Here is a 22,742-nt window from a genome sequence, read left to right on the forward strand (position 1 = left end):
ACTCATAGTGCCTCCGTTCCTGCTCTTGCCGGCCGCCTCCATTGCGTGCCGACCCACCTCTTCCACCACGCCCACAGTGCCGATCCGTTCCCGTGTACAACATTCGGCTGTCCGGGGATGCACTGGTAGATGCTCCGGCGTGGTTCTCCTCTACAAGGAGCATCGACTGTAAGTCGAAGAATGAGGGGGTATTCTCCCTTGTACACACCGCAGTCCGGAACGCTCCGAACTTGGACGCCACGCCTCCGAGACATACCTGCACCATCTCGTCTTCCTCTACGGTAACAATGATAGAGGCGAGCGAGTCGCAAATCTCCTTTATCCGGCCCGTGTAGTCTGCCACGGACATGTTCTTCTGTCGAACATTGCTCAACTCTTGTCTGAGTTGCAGCTTCCAGGCAGTGGTGCTTGCGGCGAAAACCTTTTTCAGGTTCCCCCAAGCATCCTTCGGTGTCTTGGCGTCACGGATGTGGCTGAGCAGCTGATCGCCGACACTGGACGCGAAGCAGTACATCACCCTGCTTGCTGCCTGTTCCCATACCGGGAAGTCCTTGTGTGCCGAGTCTGGCGCCGCATCATTCGCTCCTTCGACATAACTCCAGTACCCGTGTCCAAGCAGGTACTGGTGCATTTTGTAAGACCAGGATGCGTAGTTGCTCCTGTCGAGCTTCTCCACGGGGAGCGACGTAGCCATGCCTCTATCCATGTCTTCTATTGTGTCTGTTCTCGACCTGTTAGGGTTTTCTTCTCAAAAGTAAATGTCTGCAGTAGAGGTTCTCAACCCTCGTGCTCTGATACCATGTAAACGTAAGTGTTTGCGGAAAACGTAAAACAGAGAACAACACACAAGGAGAGAGAGAGAGCGAGAGAGACAGAGAAAGCAAAACACAATTTCAAAATTATATCAAGACTCTGTACTACAGACTGTGCTAAGTAACACTATTTATACAAGTCCTCATGGGACTGACAGAAGTACCATGTACTTCAATGCTCACACGAGCATCTGACACTTACTACGAGACTATAGATACCTAGTGGTCTATCCTATTCTAGGCTTCCGATTGGACTGCCGGTTACGGATTGCACCCGGCCTCCACTGCTTGCCGGTTCGGTTGCTCACCGTCATACCGATCCGTTTCGCCCGATCCGTCTCGCTTACCGGCTCCGGCTTATTCAGCCGATCCGGCTCCGGTTGAGCTTGCCACTCAACATGGAGGCCTACCAGGCCGAAATGATAATGATGAACATCCCCAAAGATAGGCAGTTATCTGGATTCTCGCGGGTAGTGACACCGAGCATCCATGCGGAGGTGCTCGAGGTTTAGGTTAACTTCCGGAACTGAGCGAAATTCAAGAGTTTGAAAAACGATTTTCCCGACTATCAGCGTTAGATCGGACCGTGCTCGATACGGGCAAGTTCCTGCTATTTATTAAGTCCTCAACACGTTGGATCGAGAAAAGGTGGGTCTCCTGTTGGAGACGGATAAAGGGCTCACGACCGACTAGGTCGTGGCCAAGAGGGTCTGCAGCCATTTTGATAAGCGGTGGGATTGGAACACGAGGGATCGTCTACGGCCGGTCCAACGACAGGGATGAGGTCAGAGGATCCGATTCCGACCTGGTCGGAAGAGACGAGATGCTGGCTCGAGTCATGCACGACCCCAATCAACGTGATCGGAGGGCCTGCCGGGGGCGTGGCTCTAGAGGAGCTAGCAAGGATGGTACACGATCTCCAGATCACTCAAGCCCGAAGGGAAGGTAGCAGTCAAGAGTGCAATCAGCGCTCACCGAACGATAGGAGGTGGGTGTTGTGCGATAACATCAGCCACATTCGGAGAGACTGCGTCGACTTCGTTGATGCAGTAAGGAACAACGTGGTATATCTTTGGAATGGTAGGGCGCATGCAAGTGACATGTGAAGGCCCCTAGAAATAAACATCGATTGGGGCGGGATGAAGAGGCTACTACACGGCACACCGAAATTGTCCATTACTCGGCATCCGCCGATATCTAGGTCATAGGGAAAAATGGCAAGACAAAAAAGGATACTAGATTCTAGACGGTGGTACTTGAAACCCTCTCCGAGAAGAGGCTGCAGAAAGAGGACGCGGACCGCTTTGAGAGACGGGTCTGGGAAGTCACTAAGTGGACTGATCCGATCAATGAGAAAACCGGTTTCGTAGAAGCTGCATGCCCAAACGACGAGGTTCTGGTTGAAGACAAGCGAGCTAGAATGGTTGGTCCTTCGAACCGGTACGAGACCCATAACAGGCCGAGGAAGGAGGATGTCGGTTCCGTTGGTGAACACGAGAGGGAAAAGGGGAAGTTTCAGAGTTTCCGACTGAGGTCGGAAATGGAGAATACGACCAACCTACGAAAGGTCTTAGAGGAACGGATCCTCGATAGTCGAGTGGAACTCACGTTGCGGAAGGTGCTTGGGATAGTCAAGTGGAACTCACACTTGCGGGGTTGGTTGGTATCGTCGATCTAGTGAAGAGGAAGAAGTTGTCGACGAAGCCAGAGGCTGGAAGCCCGATCGAAGTAGGGGTGGTGCTGATTGACAAAGTTGCGGTAAAAGATGAATATGCAAAAGCCACTACTTGCGGCCGCATTGGGCGATAGCGACAATGAAGACCCAGGTCTGGATTGGGGATGTAAAAGAACCGGTAGTGGCTTTGATCGACCATGGATCTGAAATCAACCTGATGCCATGGACTTCTATAAATAGGGAAAATGGCCGACTAATACGAAGCATGGGTGGAAAATACGCGCGGCAACCCCTACTACAGAGTAGCTTCACAGAGCGTGCCCGAACGTCCGGGTGAAGGTCGGTGATGTCGAGATCGACCAACACTTCTTCATGCAAGAGACATCATCGCATCCAGTAATTCTCGGTGAACCCTACATCATTGAGGCTCATATGGAGACCAAAGTGTTGGACAACAGTTCGGCCTATGTGCGACTGAAGAGCCAAGACGGTCTGCATTTTGTCCAATTCTTGACAATTTGGCCAAACCACAAGAAGAACCGAGACTCCCTCTGTAGTGAAGGCTGAGAGTATTTTTAGACAGGGCTATTAAGGTGTGGGGTCGCAATAGTCCGGACATCCAAAAGAAACCCCACACTTGTACCATAGGTAGGAACTTTCGTTCTCCGACAGTGGAGGTTGTATTATAGTCGGCTTCGGTGGCCGGGAAAAGAAGCAAGTTGTGTTGGGAGATAGGTCCTTCCGGATGGGAAGGGAGAAGAACAGTGTTGATGAGCAAACTCGGTTGAGGCCGATAGGCCTCGGCCGAAACCAGATTAGGAGTACCCAGCTACGGAGAGCCGGATGGTGTAGACCCGGTAAGAACCGGATGAGGAGTACCCGGCTACGGAGAGCCGGATGGTGCAGACTCGGTGAGGAGTGCTCACCGGATGAAGAGACATATTCGTAAATATGTTTTCTGAGAGTCCATCGGGGCTATATTTGTAAATAGCCGGAAAGTCATATTAGTATAAATATGACTTAGGGAAAACTTATGGTTGTGTTGTTATTCTTGTTTGCGCAAGATCAGAGTGTGTAACTATGTACAGAGAGAGAGAGAGAGGAAGAGGTCGTTGCCTCTATTGTAACCGCCGCCTGTGGCGAAGATAGAAAGCTCAAAGTTGTTGCCTCGGTGCTTTACTATTGTACATTGTAACATAGTGATAGTTTGCAGCCTGTGGGCTGCCGTGGTTTTTCCCTAGTTTGGGTTTTCCATGTAAACATCCTGTGTACTCTTCTCTCATTTTTTTGTGTCGTGCATTCATTCCCGTTTTCTGTGTTTGATTCTAAGCTCGGTTGTGGTCGAGCGTTGTTCATAGGGGAGCGTATAGTTCCTGTCAAACTGGTATCATAGCGAAACAACACAGAAAATGGACGATTCGTTGGGAGGCATGTTCAAGCTCACCGGCTCCAACTATTCGGTGTGGAAGTCGAAGATGAGGGACATGCTCGTGGTTAAAGATCTTTGGTTGCCGGTTCAGTTCAGGGACAAGAGACCGGACAAAATCGACGCCACGATATGGGAGGTGATGCACATGAAGACAACGGCGTACATACGGTGCTTCATCGACATGAGCCTATACAATAACTTCAATGATGAGAGCAAGGCTCATGAGCTCTGGGAGAAGATCAGCATCATGTTTCAAAACAAAAATGTTGTTAATCAGGTTTCGGTATTCCGGAAGCTAGTAAGACTCTGGTACCAAGACGGCTCAAGCATGGCGGAGCACATGAATGCCTTCCAGGGACTGATCCACCAGGAAACTTCATTGGAAGTACCTCTCGCCGATGAGGTACTAGCGCTGCTCTTGCTCGGTTCCCTCCTAGATAGTTGGGAGACGTTGGTTGTCACCTTGGGCAACGCCGGGCCGGAAGGGAAACGGTTATCCCTAGCAAGAGTGAAGTCGAGCTTGCTAGATGAGGAGGTGCGTCGGAAAGATAAGGATACGAGCTCCGACTCCAAAGCGCTCCTTACCGAATCGGAACGCGGAAGACATAGAACTAGTCCCCAGAACCGGGAAAAGTTGAGGACACGGTCAAAGTCAAGGGGGAGGCCTACTTGCTTCTATTGTGGCAAGCCGGGACACTTCCAGAAGAACTGTCGGCATTTCCGGAAAGACAAGGAAACCGACGGTACCGATTCGAAGCGGACACCGGACCAGAACGGTAAAGACCGGAGCTGAAAGGACCGGAAGGGAACGACAGCAATCATGACAAGTGAAGAAGAGTTGATGCTCATCACCGAGGAGAGTGAGATAAACCTTGCCGGCGACGAGATGACCTGGGTGGTCGACTCCGGAGCGTCGTTCCACCTTACCCCGGACCGTAAATGCTTCTCATCCTACACATCCGGTGATCACGGTTGTGTCCGGATGGGGAATGAAGGTACATGCCGAATTGTCGGCTTAGGAGACTTGTGGCTGATGACAACAACTGGATGCAAGATGCTGCTAAAGGATGTCCGACACATTCCGGAGGTTCGCCTGAACCTGATATTAGTCGGTCGGCTAGATGATGAAGGCTACACTGGTAGCATTCAGAACGGTGTCATGAAGTTTAGCAAAGGGAGCCTGATTGTGGCTCGGGCCCAGAAGGTAAACACATTGTACCTGATGAATGCCTGGTTATGTCCGGAGGAAGTGAACGTGGCATCCAACACTACCGGTGAGTTGTGGCACAAGAGGCTGTGTCACATGAGCGAGAAGGGGATGAAGAGGCTTGCTGACAACAACCTCATTCCAGTGAAGAATGTGCACTTGGAGAAGTGCACTGATTGTCTGGCCGGTAAACAAAACCGGACCTCCTTCCGATCAAGGCCACCGATGAGACGTAATGCGCCACTGGAGTTGGTGCATACGGATGTGTGTCAAGTGGACACGAAGTCACATGCCGGAGCGCAGTACTTCGTGACGTTCATAGATGACCACAACCGGAAGCTGTGGGCCACACCATTGAAGACGAAGGATCAGATGCTATCCGTCTTCAAAGAGCTCCACACAAGGGTGGAAAGAGAAACAAGCCGGAAGCTGAAGGCGGTTCGAGCAAATAATGGAGGTGAATACCAGGGCCAGTTCGAGGAGTACTGTCGCTCGAAGGGAATTCGGCTCGAATTTACCGTGCCGAAGACGCCGAAACTAAACGGGTTGGCTGAGAGGATGAACCGGATTATAATGGAGAGGGTTAGGAGTATGCTGGCGCATGCAAAACTACCCAAGAAGTTTTGGGCTGAGGCACTGTCGACGGCGACATATGGATAAACAGATCACCCTCAGTACCCTTGGACGGAGACACACCACAGAGAATATGGACCTGTAAGGAAGTGTCCTACCGGCATCTGAAGGTATTCGGCTGTCTCGCGTACGTGCATGTAGCTAAGGACCGGAGAGGAAAGTTAGATCCAAAGATCCGGCCATGCATATTCCTCGGTTATGGCGACGATGAGTTCGGCTACCGAGTGTGGGACCCAATCGACAAGAAGGTATTCCGGAGTCGAGATATTATCTTCATGGAGGACAAGACGCTCGCCGACTGGGAGTCAGAGAAGAAGATAATGAACTCCGAGTCGACCGGTAAGGATCGATTCTACGATGAGCAGACCCAATCGGCAAGAGACCGGTTAGCACTTGAGGAACCAGCCGGTTAAGGTGAGGATATCGAACCGGCAGAAGAAGAAGTAGAGGAAGCTGAAACCGAAACCGCCAAGACCCCGAATCGGATTCGGATGAAGAGCAAATGGAGGAGCCGGTTACCGAAGCCCAAAGATGGAGATATCCTCTCAGAGAGAGAAGAGCCCCCCGGAGATTTCTGGATGCAGAGCATGTGCTGCTAACCGATGAGGGGGAGCTAGAAAGCTTCGTAGAGGCGAAGGATGACACCCACAGCTGCAAATGGTTAAGTGCCATGCAGGATGAGATGGATTCCCTGCATGAGAACCATACGTACGAATTGGTGGAGTTGCCGAAAGGAAAGTGGGCACTCCGAAATAAGTGGGTGTAGAAGTTGAAACCGGGAGATGCCTGCAACCCCCCGAGATACAAAGCTAGGATCGTGGTGAAGGGGTTCCAGCAGAAGAAGGGCGTGGGCTTTGACGAGATATTTGCCATAGTAGTAAAGATGACCTCCATCCGGACAATGCTGAGTATAGCGGCAAGCATGGACCTCGAGGTAGAGCAGCTGGACGTGAAGACAACATTCCTTCACGGCGACCTCGAAGAGGAGATCTACATGCAACAACCGGAAGGATTCGTGGAGAAAGGGAAGGAGCACCTGGTTTGCCGGTTGAAGAAGAGCCTGTACGGACTGAAGCAGGCTCCCCGACAATGGTACCGGAAGTTCGACTCCTTCATGACTGATCAAGGGTACCACATGACGCAAGCCGATCACTGCGTGTTTGTGAAGAAGTTCGAAGGAGGCAACTTCCTGATACTCCTTCTATACGTGGACGACATGTTGATCGTCGGACGGAACCAAGCCAAAATAAGGATGTTGAAGAAGGCTCTCAACCGGAACTTCTCAATGAAAGACTTGGGTCCGGCAAGACAGATGTTGGGGATGCTTATTATCCGGAACCGGCCAATGAAGCAACTGTGGCTGTCACAAGAGAAATACATGACAAAGGTGCTTCAACGGTTCAACATGTCATATGCGAAACCGGTCGGATCGACACTTCCGGCAAACTGCAAGTTATCCGGCAAGCAAAGCCCGCAGACGAAAGTAGAGAAGGCTGATATGATGAAGGTTCCATATGCCTCTGTCGTCGGGAGCTTAATGTATGCAATGGTGTGTACACAACCAGATATAGGATACGCAGTCGGGGTGGTGTGCCGGTTTATGAGCAATCCCGGCAAGGAGCACTGGAATGTGGTCAAATGGATACTCCGATACTTGAAGGGCACTTCAAACATGTGTCTCCGATTCGGCTCCAGTAAACCTCAACTTGACGGTTTTACCGACTCGGACATGTCGGCTGATGTGGATACCAGCCGGTCTACATCCGGGTATGTAATGACATATGCAGGGGGGGCTGTCTCGTGGCAGTCGAGGCTGCACAAGACGGTTGCGTTGTCAACCACGGAGGCGGAGTACATGGCGGTTGTGGAAGCCGGCAAGGAAATATTATAGATGAAGGACTTCATCGGAGAGCTCGGTATCAGGCAAGATGAATGTCGGCTCTACTGCGACATTCAAAGTGCCATCCACCTTGCTAAGAATGCGGCCTACCATTCCCGGACGAAGCATATCCAACGTAGCTATCACTGGATCCGGGAAAGACTAGATGACTAGGAGTTCGCGCTGACGAAGATCCACACGGCCGAGAACGGGTCAAATATGCTAACCAAAGTGTTGATACCTGACAAGCTGGATGCATGCCGGAAGCGAGTCGGACTAGTAAGACACCCCATGCCGGAGTGAAGGGGGAGTTTGTTGGGAGACAGGTCCCTCTGGATGGGAAGGGAGAAGAACAGTGTTGATGAGCAAACTCGGCCGAGGCCAAAACCGGATGAGGAGTACCCGGCTACGGAGAGCCGGATGGTGCAGACCCGGTGAGGAGTGCTCACCGGATGAAGAGACATATTTGTAAATATGTTTTCTGAGAGTCCATCGGGGCTATATTTGTAAATAGCCGGAAAGTCATATTAGTATAAATATGACTTAGGGAAAACTTATGGTTGTGTTGTTATTCTTGTTTGCGCAAGATCAGAGTGTGTAACTATGTACAGAGAGAGAGAGAGAGGAAGAGGTTGTTGCCTCTGTTGTAACCGCCACTTGTGGCGAAGATAGAAAGCTCGAGGTTGTTGCCTCGGTGCTTTACTGTTGTACACTGTAACATAGTGATAGTTTGCAACCTGTGGGCTGTCGTGGTTTTTCCCTAGTTTGGGTTTTCCACATAAACATCATGTGTACTCTTCTCTCATTTTTTTGTGTCGTGCATTCATTCCCGTTTTCTGTGTTTGATTCTAAGCTCGATTGTGGCCGAGCGTTGTTCATAGGGGAGCGTATAGTTCTTGTCAAGTCGAAAGGCGTTTAAAGGCATGCGGAGCCTTGTACCCCGAAGACTCGATAAGCTACGCCATGCAGGTAGTCTCATTTGATGACACCCTTGGGGAGATCGAGAAGGTGATCAAAGAAGGCATGAGCGAAGACTGGAGCATTCTGGTCAATTCGGTCAAGATGTACGAAGTCATCGCAGACTTCGGTAGGAGGGTCAGGTCGGATCGGAGTGCCCGAGTAGAAAAAAAGTACAAGAGTGTGGACCGGAAGGTGAGGCCAATCGCGATACCCTTGTCGAAGGACAGTTGGGAGCGAATGAAGGGGGTCGCAGCTGACCCGAGTTTACAAGACCCGGCCGGCATAGGACATCGGCTCATCGAGGAGACATCGCGGAAGCTCAATATCGGTGAGGGTGGGATTCTACTACCAGCAGAGGAGGACCGGTTCCGAAGAATGCTCGAGAGGCATGGGAAGGCCTTTTCATTCTTGCCGAAGGAGATCGGTTTCGTCGACCCGACGATTGTGGAACCAATGGTGATCTTCACGGTACTGCAGGTATCGTGGAATCTCAAGTCGATTCCGGTGCCGAGAGCTCACATCCCGAAGTTGATGGAGTTGCTCAAGGAGAAGGTCGATATGGGGATCCTCGAGTCGTCGAGTGCCCCATATTCTAATCGGTGGTTTACCGTGCCGAAGAAGAACGACGCATTAATCTTCATTCAGGACCTGCAACCGGTCAAAAAGGTGACCATTCGAAATCCAAGGGTAGGACCGACCATTGATGAGTTCGTGGAGGCCTTCGTTGGGAGGTTGATCTACTCGGTCGGGGATCTATACTCTGGTTACGACCAGTTCCAGCTAGCCGTGGAGAGTAGGGATATTACGACGATGCGGACCCCTCTCCGCCTAGTTTGGATGTGTAACCCACCGCAAGGAGGAACCAATTCAGTAGCACACATGGTGAACGCAATGAACAAAGTATTGAGGGATTTCATCTCGGACATCACCATGCCGTTTTTGGATGACATCTCGATCAAGGGATGTCGGGAGGACGCAAAGGACGGTTCGATTGAACCGGACGGATGCCAGAAGTTTTTCGCGGACCACATTTCCGACCGCAAGAAGATACATTAGTGGTTTGAGGGTGCTCGACTTACATTCTGCGAGGAGAAGTCGGCTTTTGGAAAATCGGAGATCCTGGTGGTCGGTCACCTGTGTGGACTGTCTGGCCGGAAACCGTCTTTGGCAAAGGTAGAAGCCATCTCGACAATGAAGGAAGAATGCAGGTCAGTCAAGGAGGTGTGCCAGTTCCTAGGATCGTGTGCCTTCTACCATATATGGATCCCACATCACGCTCACATTGCCAAGCCGCTCTATGGCTTATTGAAGAAACGACAAAAGTTCAAATGGAAAGAAGAGCACACAGAGGCAATTCGGAGACTGAAGGAGAGGTTGACGGTGGCACCTGCTCTCTGAAAAGCGGTGTACAGGGCAAAAACTCCGGTCTATGTGATGGTGGTCATGAGTCCGATTGGAATCAGGTGGGTGGTCAGCCAGGAGGACAAGGCTGGCGCGTGTTGAATCCGGTCAATTCGGTTGAGATGTACGAAGTCATTGCAGATTTCGGTCGGAGTGTCGGGTCGGATCGGACCGCCCGAGTAGACACAAAGTACAAGACCGTGGACCGGAAGGTGAGGCTAGTTGTGACACCCTGGCCAGAGGATAGTTGGAAGAGAATGAAGGGGGTCGCGGCCGACCCAAGTTTACGAGACCTGGCCGTCGTAGGACACCGGTTCACCGAGGAGATGCTGCGGAAGCTCAAGATCGGTGGGTGGGGGTTTCTACTTCCAGCGGAGGAGGACCGGTTCCGAAGAATGCTCGAGAGGCATGGGAAGGCCTTTGCATTCTTGCCGAAGGAGATCGGGTGCGTAGACCTGACAATCGTGGAACCAATGGTGATCTTCACAGCATTGCATGTAACGTGGAATCTCAAGCTGACATCCCAAAGTTGGTGGAGCTGCTCAAGGAGAAGGTTGATATGCGGGTCCTCTGTTAATGGGTGGGGGGTGAAGCCTAGAACAGCTCCACCCCACTCCCAAGGGGGTTACGATAGAGAGAGAGAGAGAGAGAGAGAGAGAGAGAGAGAGAGAGAGAGAGAGATGGATGTAGCTCAATTGGTAAGGTTGCCCAATTGAGACCAGGTGGTCATGGGTTCAACCCCTACATTCCAGAGTGGCATCTAGTGAATTAAGAGATATATAAGAAGTATAGCTCAATTGGTAAGGTTGCCCAATGGAGACCAGGTGGTCATGGGTTCAACCCCTACATTCCAAAGTGGCATCTAGTGAATTAAGAGATATATGAGAAGTATATAATAGAGAGATGAAGAAGTTAGGTTTTGAACCCAGAACGCAAGCAGTGCTTGTAGTGCTAACAACTTACCACTAGGGTAAGGTAATTACGATAAGAGAGAGAGAGATGGAGCGTCAAACAAAGAAACACACCAAAATGAGAGGGGAAAAAGCTATATTACATTATGCCCCATGGGTGGGGTTTATATAGTACAAGAGGTAACCATTACAAAAGAATGAGACAAGTAGGGAGTTACATTACTTACCCAGTCTCTCACTTTTGTATACATGCACACAAATGTGCATGTGTTCATACCCATACTCATCCTAACAGACTCATACACATTACACATACACATTAGAACTCTCTAGAACCTTCTAGTTCTAAAATTTTCTAAAAACTCTTAGAACTTCAAATAGATAATCTAGTAACAATATACTAAAATATACATAACATGACTATGTATTCGGATGTATTGGTTAGAACATAACACTTGACTATATACAAGAGGTGAAGAGTTCAAATCTTGACACGGCTGTTGTCATGTCCGTGACATTAATGTCACATTCCTCAACCTACACCACATTTTTCTTTCAACTCACCCCTACATCACACTTCCGAAAAGGTGGTCGTAAAGGGGAGGATAATGTGTGACATTCCTCAACCTACACCGCATTTCTCTTTCAACTCACCCCTACACCACACTTCCCAAAGGCGGTCGTAAAGGGGAGGATAATGTCACGGACATGACAACAGTCATGTCAAGATTTGAACTCTTCACCTCGTGTATATAGTCAAGTGTTATGTTCTAACCAATTCATCCGAATACATAATCATTGTTACTAGATTATCTATTTCAAGTTCTAAGAGTTTTTAGAAAATTCTAGAACTAGAAGGTTCTAGAGAGTTTTAGAACAAATATTCTAATGCATGTACTTCAACTTGCAGTATAAATACTTGTAAGCTCCTTAGTCCCTTTCAAGGAATTCAACACCAGTCATTTACACATCAATCTCGTATTCTTCTTTAGCCCCATCTTCTTTCCTTGATTTACATCTTTGTCTTTATGCTCTTGTATTCCTCCTAGCGTCTTAAGTTCCTCATCTCATCGCTCCCAACTTCCCGAGTTTCTAGCCTCATCACGTCTAGTTCCCCGTTCGTAACCTTATCAGTCATAGCCTCGTCATCTGTGCTTTGTCGTAGTCTAGGGTTGGTGTGTCTGTGACATCAACCACATTATCGTGTTCCACCCCTTATGCCTCTGTGTATATTCTTATGGGTAACACATGGCATGCCTCTGGGACAATGCATTGCACGATGTTGTGAAGATTTTCGGCAATGGTGCGAAAATCACATAAAACGTACGAAATCGAGTGTGATTCATAAAAAACAATAATAGTGAAGATACTAATTTTAAGTAAGTTTAATATCTTAGTACAAAAAGATGGAGGTCTTGAAGAGCTTTCAAATGCACTTTACTACATAAGAAACAGACATCTAAGTGTCAACTTATGTGGGTATGAAGTTTTGCAAAAGAAAAAGAGAAAAATAAAACTGTGAAACATCCCACATAGATAGAAAGTTTAAGCTCTAGTTATATAAGCAGATTGAGATCCATCATATTTCATCTATGTGTTAAGAGCACATAACAAATAGTTGGATTTAAGCCACTTTTTTCTAGATGGACATATGTGGCTAAGTGCCCGAACCGGCTGGTGAAGAAACTCAAACCAGTCGACGATAGAATCGGAAACCGAATGGAGCCGACAATCGGTGACCGTATGCATCCGACAACTGGTGACTGGATGGATCCGGCAACCGGCAATGGAACCGGTGACCGGCGATCAAGCGACGGAATCGGTGACCGACCGGTGTCGGTAAACCCGGTTACTGGCATCTGACGACGAAGTCGGTGATCTGGTGACGATGAGCCGACGGCAACCGGCGGTGGATCCGATGAGCTGGCGACAGTGAACCGGCGGCAACCGGTGGCGGAGCCGGTGAGCCGGCAGCATCAGGCGATCGGCCGGTGACTTGCAAGCGACTCAGGATGTGGACCGAACCGGATCGGGATGCGGATTGGACCAGACCAAACAAATGCAAATAAGACAGATCGATCGGGTCGGTTGATCGCGGTGCATGGTGTCTTAAAGATATTTGGTCCAAAAGCCTAATAGTATTTTGTGCCTAAAAGAAAAAGATGTAAGCAAGACTCAAACTTAACACCTCCAAGAAAGGAAGCAATAGGCTTACCATTAAGCCAAACCATTTCTTTAGGAATTATATTTTTATCATTGTAACTTTACATGTAAATTCTCATACATGAGAGCTAAAATGAGTGACATGGTTATCATGCACCACATGTAATACATGAGCGCCAAATGGCAAACATGCATTTTATGCATGTCTTGTACCCTCAAATGCATGAGGGCATCTATAAAAGAGGGGAGGAAAAAGATGAAGGAGAAGGAAAAATTCTTATCAAGAGCTTTGTACTTTATATCAAAATTAAAATTAAGAAGAAAATTTGTTATCCTTTGGATGATATACCTTGTTCTTCAAATCTAAAGTTAAGAGTTCAATCTTAATAATGTCTCTCTCCATTTCAATCTCTCTCAACCTAAAGTCAAGCGTTTAATCTCAATTTCTCTCTCTCTCAATCTATCTTAAATACTTTATCGCTAAAGCTTGTGCGTACTTCGAGTCCTTCCGGTCCAGAACCCCGGCGGTTCCGCCTCACGATCCGTGCGTAGTGACGGATCTTCACGACAACGGTGAACCCACTCGCCATGGCAACTCTTCTCAACCGGAACTCCGTCGGTCGTCTCAACGGTCATAAATCTCTCGACCAGATCATTGCTCTATGATCAATAACTTTGATCGAAGCGCTGCTTGACTTGAACCTTCTCGTTCGGTCATCACATCTCTCGATTGAATCATACATCAATCAACTAGTTCATTGCGGCATGGGTCGTGAAATCGTGATGTGTGTATGTGTATTCTTTGTTTCATCATGTGAGTTGTATTTTCAAAATTTCATAATTTGTACCCCTTGGTTCTAGAAATTTTCATTTTTATCCTCAAGTTTTTTGAAATTTTATATTTTGGTCATCACATCTCTCGATTGGATCATACATCAATCAACTAGTTCATTGCGACATGCGTCATGAAATCGTGGTGTGTGTATGTGTATTCTTTGTTTCATCATGTGAGTTGTATTTTCAAAATTTCATGATTTGTACCCCTTGGTTCTAGAAATTTTCATTTTTATCCTCAAGTTTTTTGAAATTTTATATTTTGGTCTTGATTTATTAAAAACTCAAGTGTGTGAGAGAGGGACGGATAGGCAGACACATAGTACGTAAAATTCGTGTTTGTCTGCTATATCATTCGTTTTCCTACGTTGGAAAACGAACATGAATGATATTCAAATATTTGTGTGTTTTTTTTGTTTTTCTCCGTTTTTTTTTGTTTTTTCCCCTTTTTCTCTACACATCAGCGCTACGCTCTCCTCTCCTCTCCCATCTAGCCTTGAACGATCTGTTGCTTGAGCCTTGAGCCAACATCGTGCACATTAGTCACTAGTGAGTCAGTGACTACACATCTTCTCCCGACCATTAATCTCTGTAGTCCAACGAGATAACAAGTTGCCTTCCTCTCAGATTCAGGTATGTTTAGGGTTAATAATAGGGTTTAAAGTTCCTTAAACTTTAGGTCATAGCATGTACTATGTAGTAAAGAAATTTCTGTAATTTTTCAATAATTTTTGTAATTGTTTTGTAATTTCTATCATTTTTTTGTCTGTAATGTCTTTGTAATTTCTATCATTTCTGTAGTTTTTTTATAATTTTTGTAATTTTATTTACTCTATAATTTCTGTAATTTTTCTATAAAGCTTGTAATTACTTTAATTTTTCTATAATTTCTATCATTTTGAAGTAATTCTTGTAATGTCTATACACACATACTAAGCTATATAGTACAAAATTTATACGCACAAAAATTACAATAAATAGATTTTGATATTTAGGTTTTACATTAAATTAGGAACTAATGGGTAGACAAACGGGCCTAGTGTGGGAACATGTTCTAATTGAGGTTACTATTGACATGATTGAGAAAGAAAATGATGAAGAACGGTTATTGGTGTTGCAAAGTGAACAAGAAGCACAAGAAGTTGATGAAAACGAGAGCCTCACCAATGTGATGGCTTGCTTATCTTGATGATAATGCACAAGATGAGGACGATGATTTTGAAGATGATAATATCACCTTGAATGAAGATTAGGAATGTTCGTTTTGATGTAACACCTCATTGAGAATTTTTTTGAAGACTAGGCATTTTGGATAGTTGTTATTAGAATTTACGAAAAAAAGCATATTGTTATTAAGAAGGTAATGTGTTTTTCTTTTTTGCAAGTTTTTAAAAAGCTTTTACCTTGAAAAAATATTTACTTTATAGTAATAATTTATCCAAAAGTATGTATGTATTTATGCTTCTTTGAGGGTGTTTACTATACTCGAATGATTGAAACATTCGATCAGTCGATTGCGAAAAGTCTATTAGAAATTTCTTCTCTTCTTCTTTTCTTCTCTTATGTCTGTTATATACTCTTTCCCACAGTCTCGGTTGCAGCGTTTCTCCTTCTTTGTCATCATCTCCTTCTTTGCTTCTGCATCTCTTCACTCTTCGTTTCTTCCTGTTTTCCTTCTCTGTATGTGTATGTTCTATCTTTTTCTTCTTCCCTCGGTCGTCTCTGGCCATTTCCATATGTGCCCGTTCCTCTGTCCGTTGATCGCTTCTGTCGGTCTCTGTCGGCCATGACTGTCGAACGCTCTTTGCTCGATGGCTGTCGCCGTCTGTCCGGCCGACTTTGTGGGTCGTAGTCTCGGCCACTACTGTTTGTTTGTTTGGCAGTTGTTCGAACAGCAGACTCTCGGTTCCGTCATGTCATGTCTTTCCGGACACCTATCGGACTTTGGCCGTCTCTGTTCGGGGCCGTCTTTGTCCGGATTCCAGACTGTCTTTCCGGCTCTGCCGCCATCTCTCGTCGTTCGTCCGTCGGCTGTATCTTGGCAGGCTCTCGGCTGACGCTTTTCTCTCGGCCCAGCTGTCCTCGGCTATCTGGCCGGCTCTCCCTGTGACCGTCTTTGTCTCCCTCACTGAGGTCTTCATAAACGCCGGCATCCTGCTGGTCTACCTTGGGAGTTTTTACTTCCTTAGTAACTCAGGTTTTCCATCAATAATCCCAACCATGTTATATCCAAATGATACTTAGACATGGTGTGTGGTTGTAGAGATTATTATTAAGAACCACTTCTGGAATTGAACCTCTTTTGATTGGAGCAAGATTCATAGGAATAGACCTTGATCACCACAACCATTCATTCCCGCATGATCACTTTCATCATGAACATAGCTAATACCCTCCAAAAATAGACTGCAACTTTCTGTATGAAACTTGGTTTTTTTTGTTTCATATGGCATCTCTGTTACAACAATGACACTATTGCTCTATCACTGCTCTTCCTTTTATATTCAGTTTACCTTTACCAGTCCTACAAGTCTCCACAATTGCCAAAGCGCCAAGAATCTGACCAGCAGTTGGAAAATCTGGCCCAAGCAAATGGTCCATGAGCTTTTGCACAGAAGCATTGGGATTGTGGACGAGAGCACATACATAATGCATCCACTATTTCACCCAAGTTATGTAGGGGTATATTTGTTGTCATGCCAACTGCAATTCCAGATACGCCATTGAGTAGAACATTGGGTAGCCGTGTAGGTAAAACTGATGGTTCAGTTTGAGAGCCATCAAAGTTTGCAACAAAATCCACTGTATCTTGCTCACTATCTGTGAGAAGCATGGCCTTAGAGAGTGCTTGAAGTCTACATTCTGTAAACCACATAGCAGATGGTGGATCCGCATCAAGATCCTCTCCAACAGAAGGAGTGGACTTTTTGAATGGTTTCTTTGAATGGTTCTCCAACACGGCCGCAGACACAGAGACATAGAGAGGGAGAGGGAGAGGGTTCTTCTCAAGGGGGTGGGATCAGGCGCCATATCCATATACAATGTTTCTTCGCTTTAGGTTTCCTTCATGACAGCACGCACGTGCACACACACATAGAGGTGCGTGCCACACACACATAGAGACGAGACGCAATGAGGATGGATGAGAGAGGGAGAGAGAGAGATAGTCCTTATCAAGGGAGGGAGGCCGGCCGGTGTAAGTGGAGGTGGGACAATCCCCTTGACGTAGTCTTCGAATTTTATTGATCGCCATTCTAACACTATCAATGTCTCCAAAGTTTGCTTTAAATTCTTTAATAAAACCTTCAAAGTCTTAAAGGAGAGGAGATTTCTTTTCTGGCAGTGGTGCAAACCATGCTAATGTCATTCCTATTAAGAGGGTTCTTACTAGTCCAACTCGAGTTGTATTGGTTGGATATCTATTAGGATGCATATGAATTACTAGAAGCACCTGGTTTAGAAATCCTCAAAACAGTGATCGATTACCATCGAACTTCCCGGGCAACCAAATCTTTGGTTCTTTGGGAGAGCTTTGTTGCATCAAAATTTGTTGATGAAGAGACCGCAATGTTGTTTCGAGTTGCAATACAAGTGTTGATAACTCGTCATATTGTTGCGCCTTTTCTATGCTCGTTGTAAATCTCCAAGCACAAGTGTTGATAACCCAGGCAACCAAATCTTTGGTTCTTTGGGAGAGCTTTGTTGCATCAAAATTTGTTGATGAAGAGACCGCAATGTTGTTTCGAGTTGCAATACAAGTGTTGATAACTCGTCATATTGTTGCGCCTTTTCTATGCTCGTTGTAAATCTCCAAGCACAAGTGTTGATAACCCAAGCAACCAAATCTTTGGTTCTTTGGGAGAGCTTTGTTGCATCAAAATTTGTTGATGAAGAGACCGCAATGTTGTTTCGAGTTGCAATACAAGTGTTGATAACTCGTCATATTGTTGCGCCTTTTCTATGCTTGTTGTAAATCTCCAAGCACAAGTGTTGATAACCCAGGCAACCAAATCTTTGGTTCTTTGGGATAGCTTTGTTGCATCAAAATTTGTTGATGAAGAGACCGCAATGTTGTTTCGAGTTGCAATACAAGTGTTGATAACTCGTCATATTGTTGCGCCTTTTCTATGCTCGTTGTAAATCTCCAAGCACAAGTGTTGATAACCCAAGCAACCAAATCTTTGGTTCTTTGGGAGATAAATGACTATATTTTATTATAATAGGAAAATATACAAGAGAAAGAACTAGAATATTTGCCAAAGACTAGTGTTGAACCAGAATTGTTAAGAGTCTATTACTAATCAATAGACCAAAGTAAAGTAAAAGAAGGAAAATAGATTGGATAGAAGAACCCGTTCCACCCGACCCATGATCTAGACATAGCCAACTTACCACCGACGTCCCATACCGCCGGATATTAGGATGACTAATACCTTGGAAGAGATAAACACGATCGTCGAGACGAAAGCCTAGCCTGCACCACTAGTGCCTAAGATAACAGCCTTTCGACGTAATGTCCTTATGAGGGTAGCTAAGCCTCATATTTATACCTTTTCCTAGGCCCCTTGAATATATGTGCCTTTCTAAAAGGCTCTCCATTCATTGGTTATCCAAATCATGATAGTGCATGCACCTATCATTCCTTCTATCTAATCATTGCTCCCCTTTTTAACATTAGTGAACATACCCTTCACTAATGTAAATATTAGTGACCTACCCTCACCAACGTTATGTGTACATAATATATTCCCCTACTTCAAAAGATTGTACTCTTGCAATATAAAGTGAGGAAATTGTGCGTTAAGAGTATGCTCGCGTTCCCATGTGGCATCATCAATAGATTTATCCATCCATTTGATCTTGAATAGCCGAATCTCTTTAGAACGTAAACGTTTAGTACGAGAATCCATAATTCGTTCAGGAACATGAGGTTTGTAAGAAAAATCCTCGAATATTACGAGATCTTGGATTGTGATGGTGTTATCACCAGAGCCTAAAATTGGTTTTAGACGACTGACATGAAAAACAGGATGAATACCAACGTTACGGGGTAAGGCAAGGTGATAAGAAGATGACCCAACCCCGCTTAAGGATTTCAAATGGGCCACAATAACGCAAAAAAAAAAATTGACCAATAGTAAATGCACGAGGACGTTTATCCTGATCAACATAGAATCGAGCACGATCTTGAGTTGTCTTGGCATTCTCTTTGGCAATATGCAACATTTGGTTCATGTCTTGCAAAAAAATGCGTGTATTGTCTAATGTATCACGATGAATCATGACATCAACTGGGGCACGTGGCTGAAAACCATACATCAACATAAAAGGACTATATCTAGTGGATGTAGGTTTATGGCTATTATAGGCAAATTCTAAGATAGGAAGGTATTGCTCCCACTTAGAAGGGGTTTTTGCTATATATGCTCGAAGCATGTCGTCAATAATTTGATTAACTCGTTCAGTTTGTCCATCAGACCGAGGATGATCTATGGAACTCATGCTCAACGTAGTTTCTAGTTTCTTAAAGACCTGAGTCCAAAAGTCACTAGTAAACTTGGAATCTTGATCACTAACAATATCCATCGGTAATCTATAAAAGCGAAATAACTCATCAACAAATTGATAAGCCAATTGTTGAGCGGTTACCATGGTTTTGGGAGGAATAAATCTAGCCAATTTTGTTAGTTTGTCAACGACAACCCAAATGGAATCATGATGCCTCTGTGTACGAGGTAAACTAACAATAAAATCCATCGAGATACTTTCCCATTCGTTGTTGGGAATATCTAAGGAATGTAAAAGACTCGCAGCTTTAAGTCGTTCTGACTTATTAATCTAACATTGTAAGCATTGAGTTACGTATTTATGCACGTTAGAGCGCATCTTAGGCCAGAAAAAAGTACTCGAGATGAGAACGAGTGTGCGTTGCATTCCAGGATGACCAGTAGATGGTGCATCATGACATTCATGAAGAATTTTCTGTTTTATGTTTGGTAAATCGGAAACACAAACCTTTCCACTATGGTTGAGCAAATCGTTTGTAATGTGAAAGGTCGCCTTCGAGGGTAGGGTGCTCGTATCGGCATCTAAACCAGATTCGGCTTTTGTCCAGTATTTCGAAAAATAACTGTCATCAAGGTATTTCCCTCGAAGGTGATCTAAAAGATCAGATTTTATTTCCGTGAAGTTAAGCATGTTAACTTCTTTAGTGTGACTAAGAGCATCCGCAACAACGTTCATAGAACCCTTGCGATACCGTATGGAAAAATCAAATTCCTTCATAAGGTCAGCCCAACGGCCTTTACGACCTACAAGATGTAGCTGGTCACAAAAATACTTCAATGATTGATGGTCTGTTGTAACCACAAATTTATTTCCATAGAGATAGTGCTTCCATGTTTTAAGTGCATGTATTACTGCAAACAACTCTTTCTCTTGAACCGAATACCGAGATTGAGTAGCATCAAGCTTCTTACTTTCAAAAGCAATAGGGTGACCGCCTTGATAAAGAATGACACCAATAACATAATCACTAGCATCAGTTTCGATTGAGAAAGGCTTAGAGTGGGAGCCTGACACACATGCTCTTTGAGTGTCTCAAATGATTTGTCAAGTTGTTCATTCCATGCAATTGGTTTGACAGACTTACGTGGATGACCTTTTAAAAGGTTAGTTAATGGCGTAGTCAATTTGGAATAGTTACGAATTGATTTTCGTAAAAGTCCAACAAACCCTAAGAATGATCGTAAAAATCCAACAAACCCTAAGTCAATTTTCGTAGAATATCGGGCCCCATGCAAACGATCAATCAAATCATCGGCATTTTTAATTGTCATTTTATTCAAACGGAGATAATTGATACACATTCGCCATGAACCTTCCTTCTTCTTAACTAATAGAACTGGCACACCCCAAGGTGATTTACTATACCTAATGTGGCCTATACTCAAGTATTCCTTAAGTTGTTTAGTGATGTCATCCTCTTCTAATCGACTAAGTCGGTAAGGTGGAATGCTCATAGGAGCAGCACCAGGGATGAGTTCAATTTGATGGTCCACATTACGTTTTGGTGGTAAAGTAAGTGGCAATTCGTTAGGAAACACGTCTTGAAAATCGTCTAAAATAGAGTCGAGTAATTGTTGTTCATAATGTGATAATTTTGTGGTGTCAATATTAAAATAATAAAATTGAAGCGTAGGATCAATTACACATGAATAAATTAATGAAATAGAATACTCACTTAAAGATTTAGAAGACACAAGTGAACAAGAAGGAAGTTTGGAACATTGAATAAAATGTTTACAATTATTAAGTTCAAATGTGATTGAGTGATTAACCCAATCAATGGACAAAGAAGGGTTTTTATTAAAAAACCAAGGGTATCCTAAAATGACATCTGCGGATTGTAGTTTCATAACATGAAAGTCAAGCTTCTCCAAATAGGTATCTATTTGAATTGACAGTTGACAAACAATGCCACTGATGTATTGAACGCTTCCATTTGCCATGTGAACTTGATAGATATGATCACTTGCGTTTATGTGGAGTTCCATTTGCGGCACAAAGTGATCATTAAGAAAATTGTGAGAACTACTGAAATCAAACAAGAAATGTGCTTGTGTTCCATTGATATACCCGACTGCTCAGAGTAAATCATTAGGTCCAAGTAAATGTGAAGGAAAAGTGCATTCACATGAACTTAAGTGGTTGGTATGAACTTCAACAACATCAAAAGACTAACCTGTGTGAGTCGTATATTTTTCTTGAGGAGGGGTGGTCATTGAATTCCTCTCAAGACGACGATAGGTATCCTTTGTGTGGCCCCGCTTCTTGCAATATGCACAGAAGAGGTTCGGTTTCTTGGAGTCGCGGTCAAGAGTGTCATTGGATTGCTTACGTTTCCCAATGAACTTGACATTCGGAGTTTTGGTGAACTCAGGTTTATTGTGGTCTTTTTGGAAGTCCTATGGTACCGAAGTACAATGTTGATGACTTCGTCAAAAGTTGTGGGGTCCTTGTCATGGACAATCCAATGGTAATCCCCATTAGGAATACCATTCAAAAAGCAAGCAACAAACCATTTCTCACTCGTAAGTCCCGATTTTTGGATCTGGGTCCGAGCATGACGCACATAATCCTCGAGAGAGGTAAATGGCTTACTCGACAACGTGAGCAAGTGTTGCGCTTGTTCAGTTTGAGAAGGTGGCTGCAAAAATTGTTTCTTAAAAACATCAACGAAACCTGCCCAAGTTATGGGTAAGTTCTTTGCAGTCCTTAGGTTGTGCCACCAAGCAGTAGCTCGGCCACCTAACTCACGATCGACATAACCAATTTTTACAGCATCGGGCTTGGGGTGGAGCTCAAAGTGAGACTCGCAACGACCAATCCAAGTGCTAATGGCCTCCTCGGTTCTTTCTTTCTTATCTCCCTTGAATGGCATTACTACGAAAGAAGGCTCACCTTCTTTCTTGGACTCAATAGTCAATTCTTTGAATTTCTTTTCCAATGCCATATTGGCCTGCCTCATTTCGGCCAATTGATTCAAGGTAGTAGTGAGCAATTGCTCAAAAGTGATCTCAACTTGTGTGCGAGATGCGGATTGGAGTTGAGAGGTCTCAGTCGGAGAGATTGCTCCAACAATGTTCAAAACTTGTTCCATGATGCAAGCTGTGGTTATGCAATATAAATAAGGAGGTTCAGAAAATACACAAGCAAAATGAATGCTTGAAATTTTGATTGGAAGAACTTTACCAAGAAAGCATCTCACATCTTTACCCCTCTAGACATATGAGATGTGATTCGAGATCCGATAACTATGGTAACACTATGGTGTTT

The 22,742-nt window shown here is 45.1% G+C and overlaps 1 protein-coding gene across 1 annotated transcript in view; it reads left to right on the forward strand.

The window, feature by feature from the left end:
* The first annotated feature begins 10,639 nt into the window (after positions 1-10,639).
* LOC147855403 (oxidoreductase, zinc-binding dehydrogenase family protein) overlaps positions 10,640-22,742 on the forward strand; it is a 66,949-nt gene continuing 54,846 nt past the window's right edge. Inside the window, exon 1 of the mRNA XM_087330567.1 lies at positions 10,640-10,682. Within this exon, the coding sequence (XP_087186693.1) occupies positions 10,677-10,682 (6 nt within the window). The 5' untranslated portion in view covers positions 10,640-10,676. The remainder of the gene's footprint in view (positions 10,683-22,742) is intronic.

The sequence above is a fragment of the Azolla caroliniana genome, unplaced genomic scaffold (assembly GCF_043228905.1).
Source record: "Azolla caroliniana isolate FFs.n. ecotype wild unplaced genomic scaffold, voAzoCaro1.0.p SCAF_14, whole genome shotgun sequence".
Taxonomy (NCBI): domain Eukaryota; kingdom Viridiplantae; phylum Streptophyta; class Polypodiopsida; order Salviniales; family Salviniaceae; genus Azolla; species Azolla caroliniana.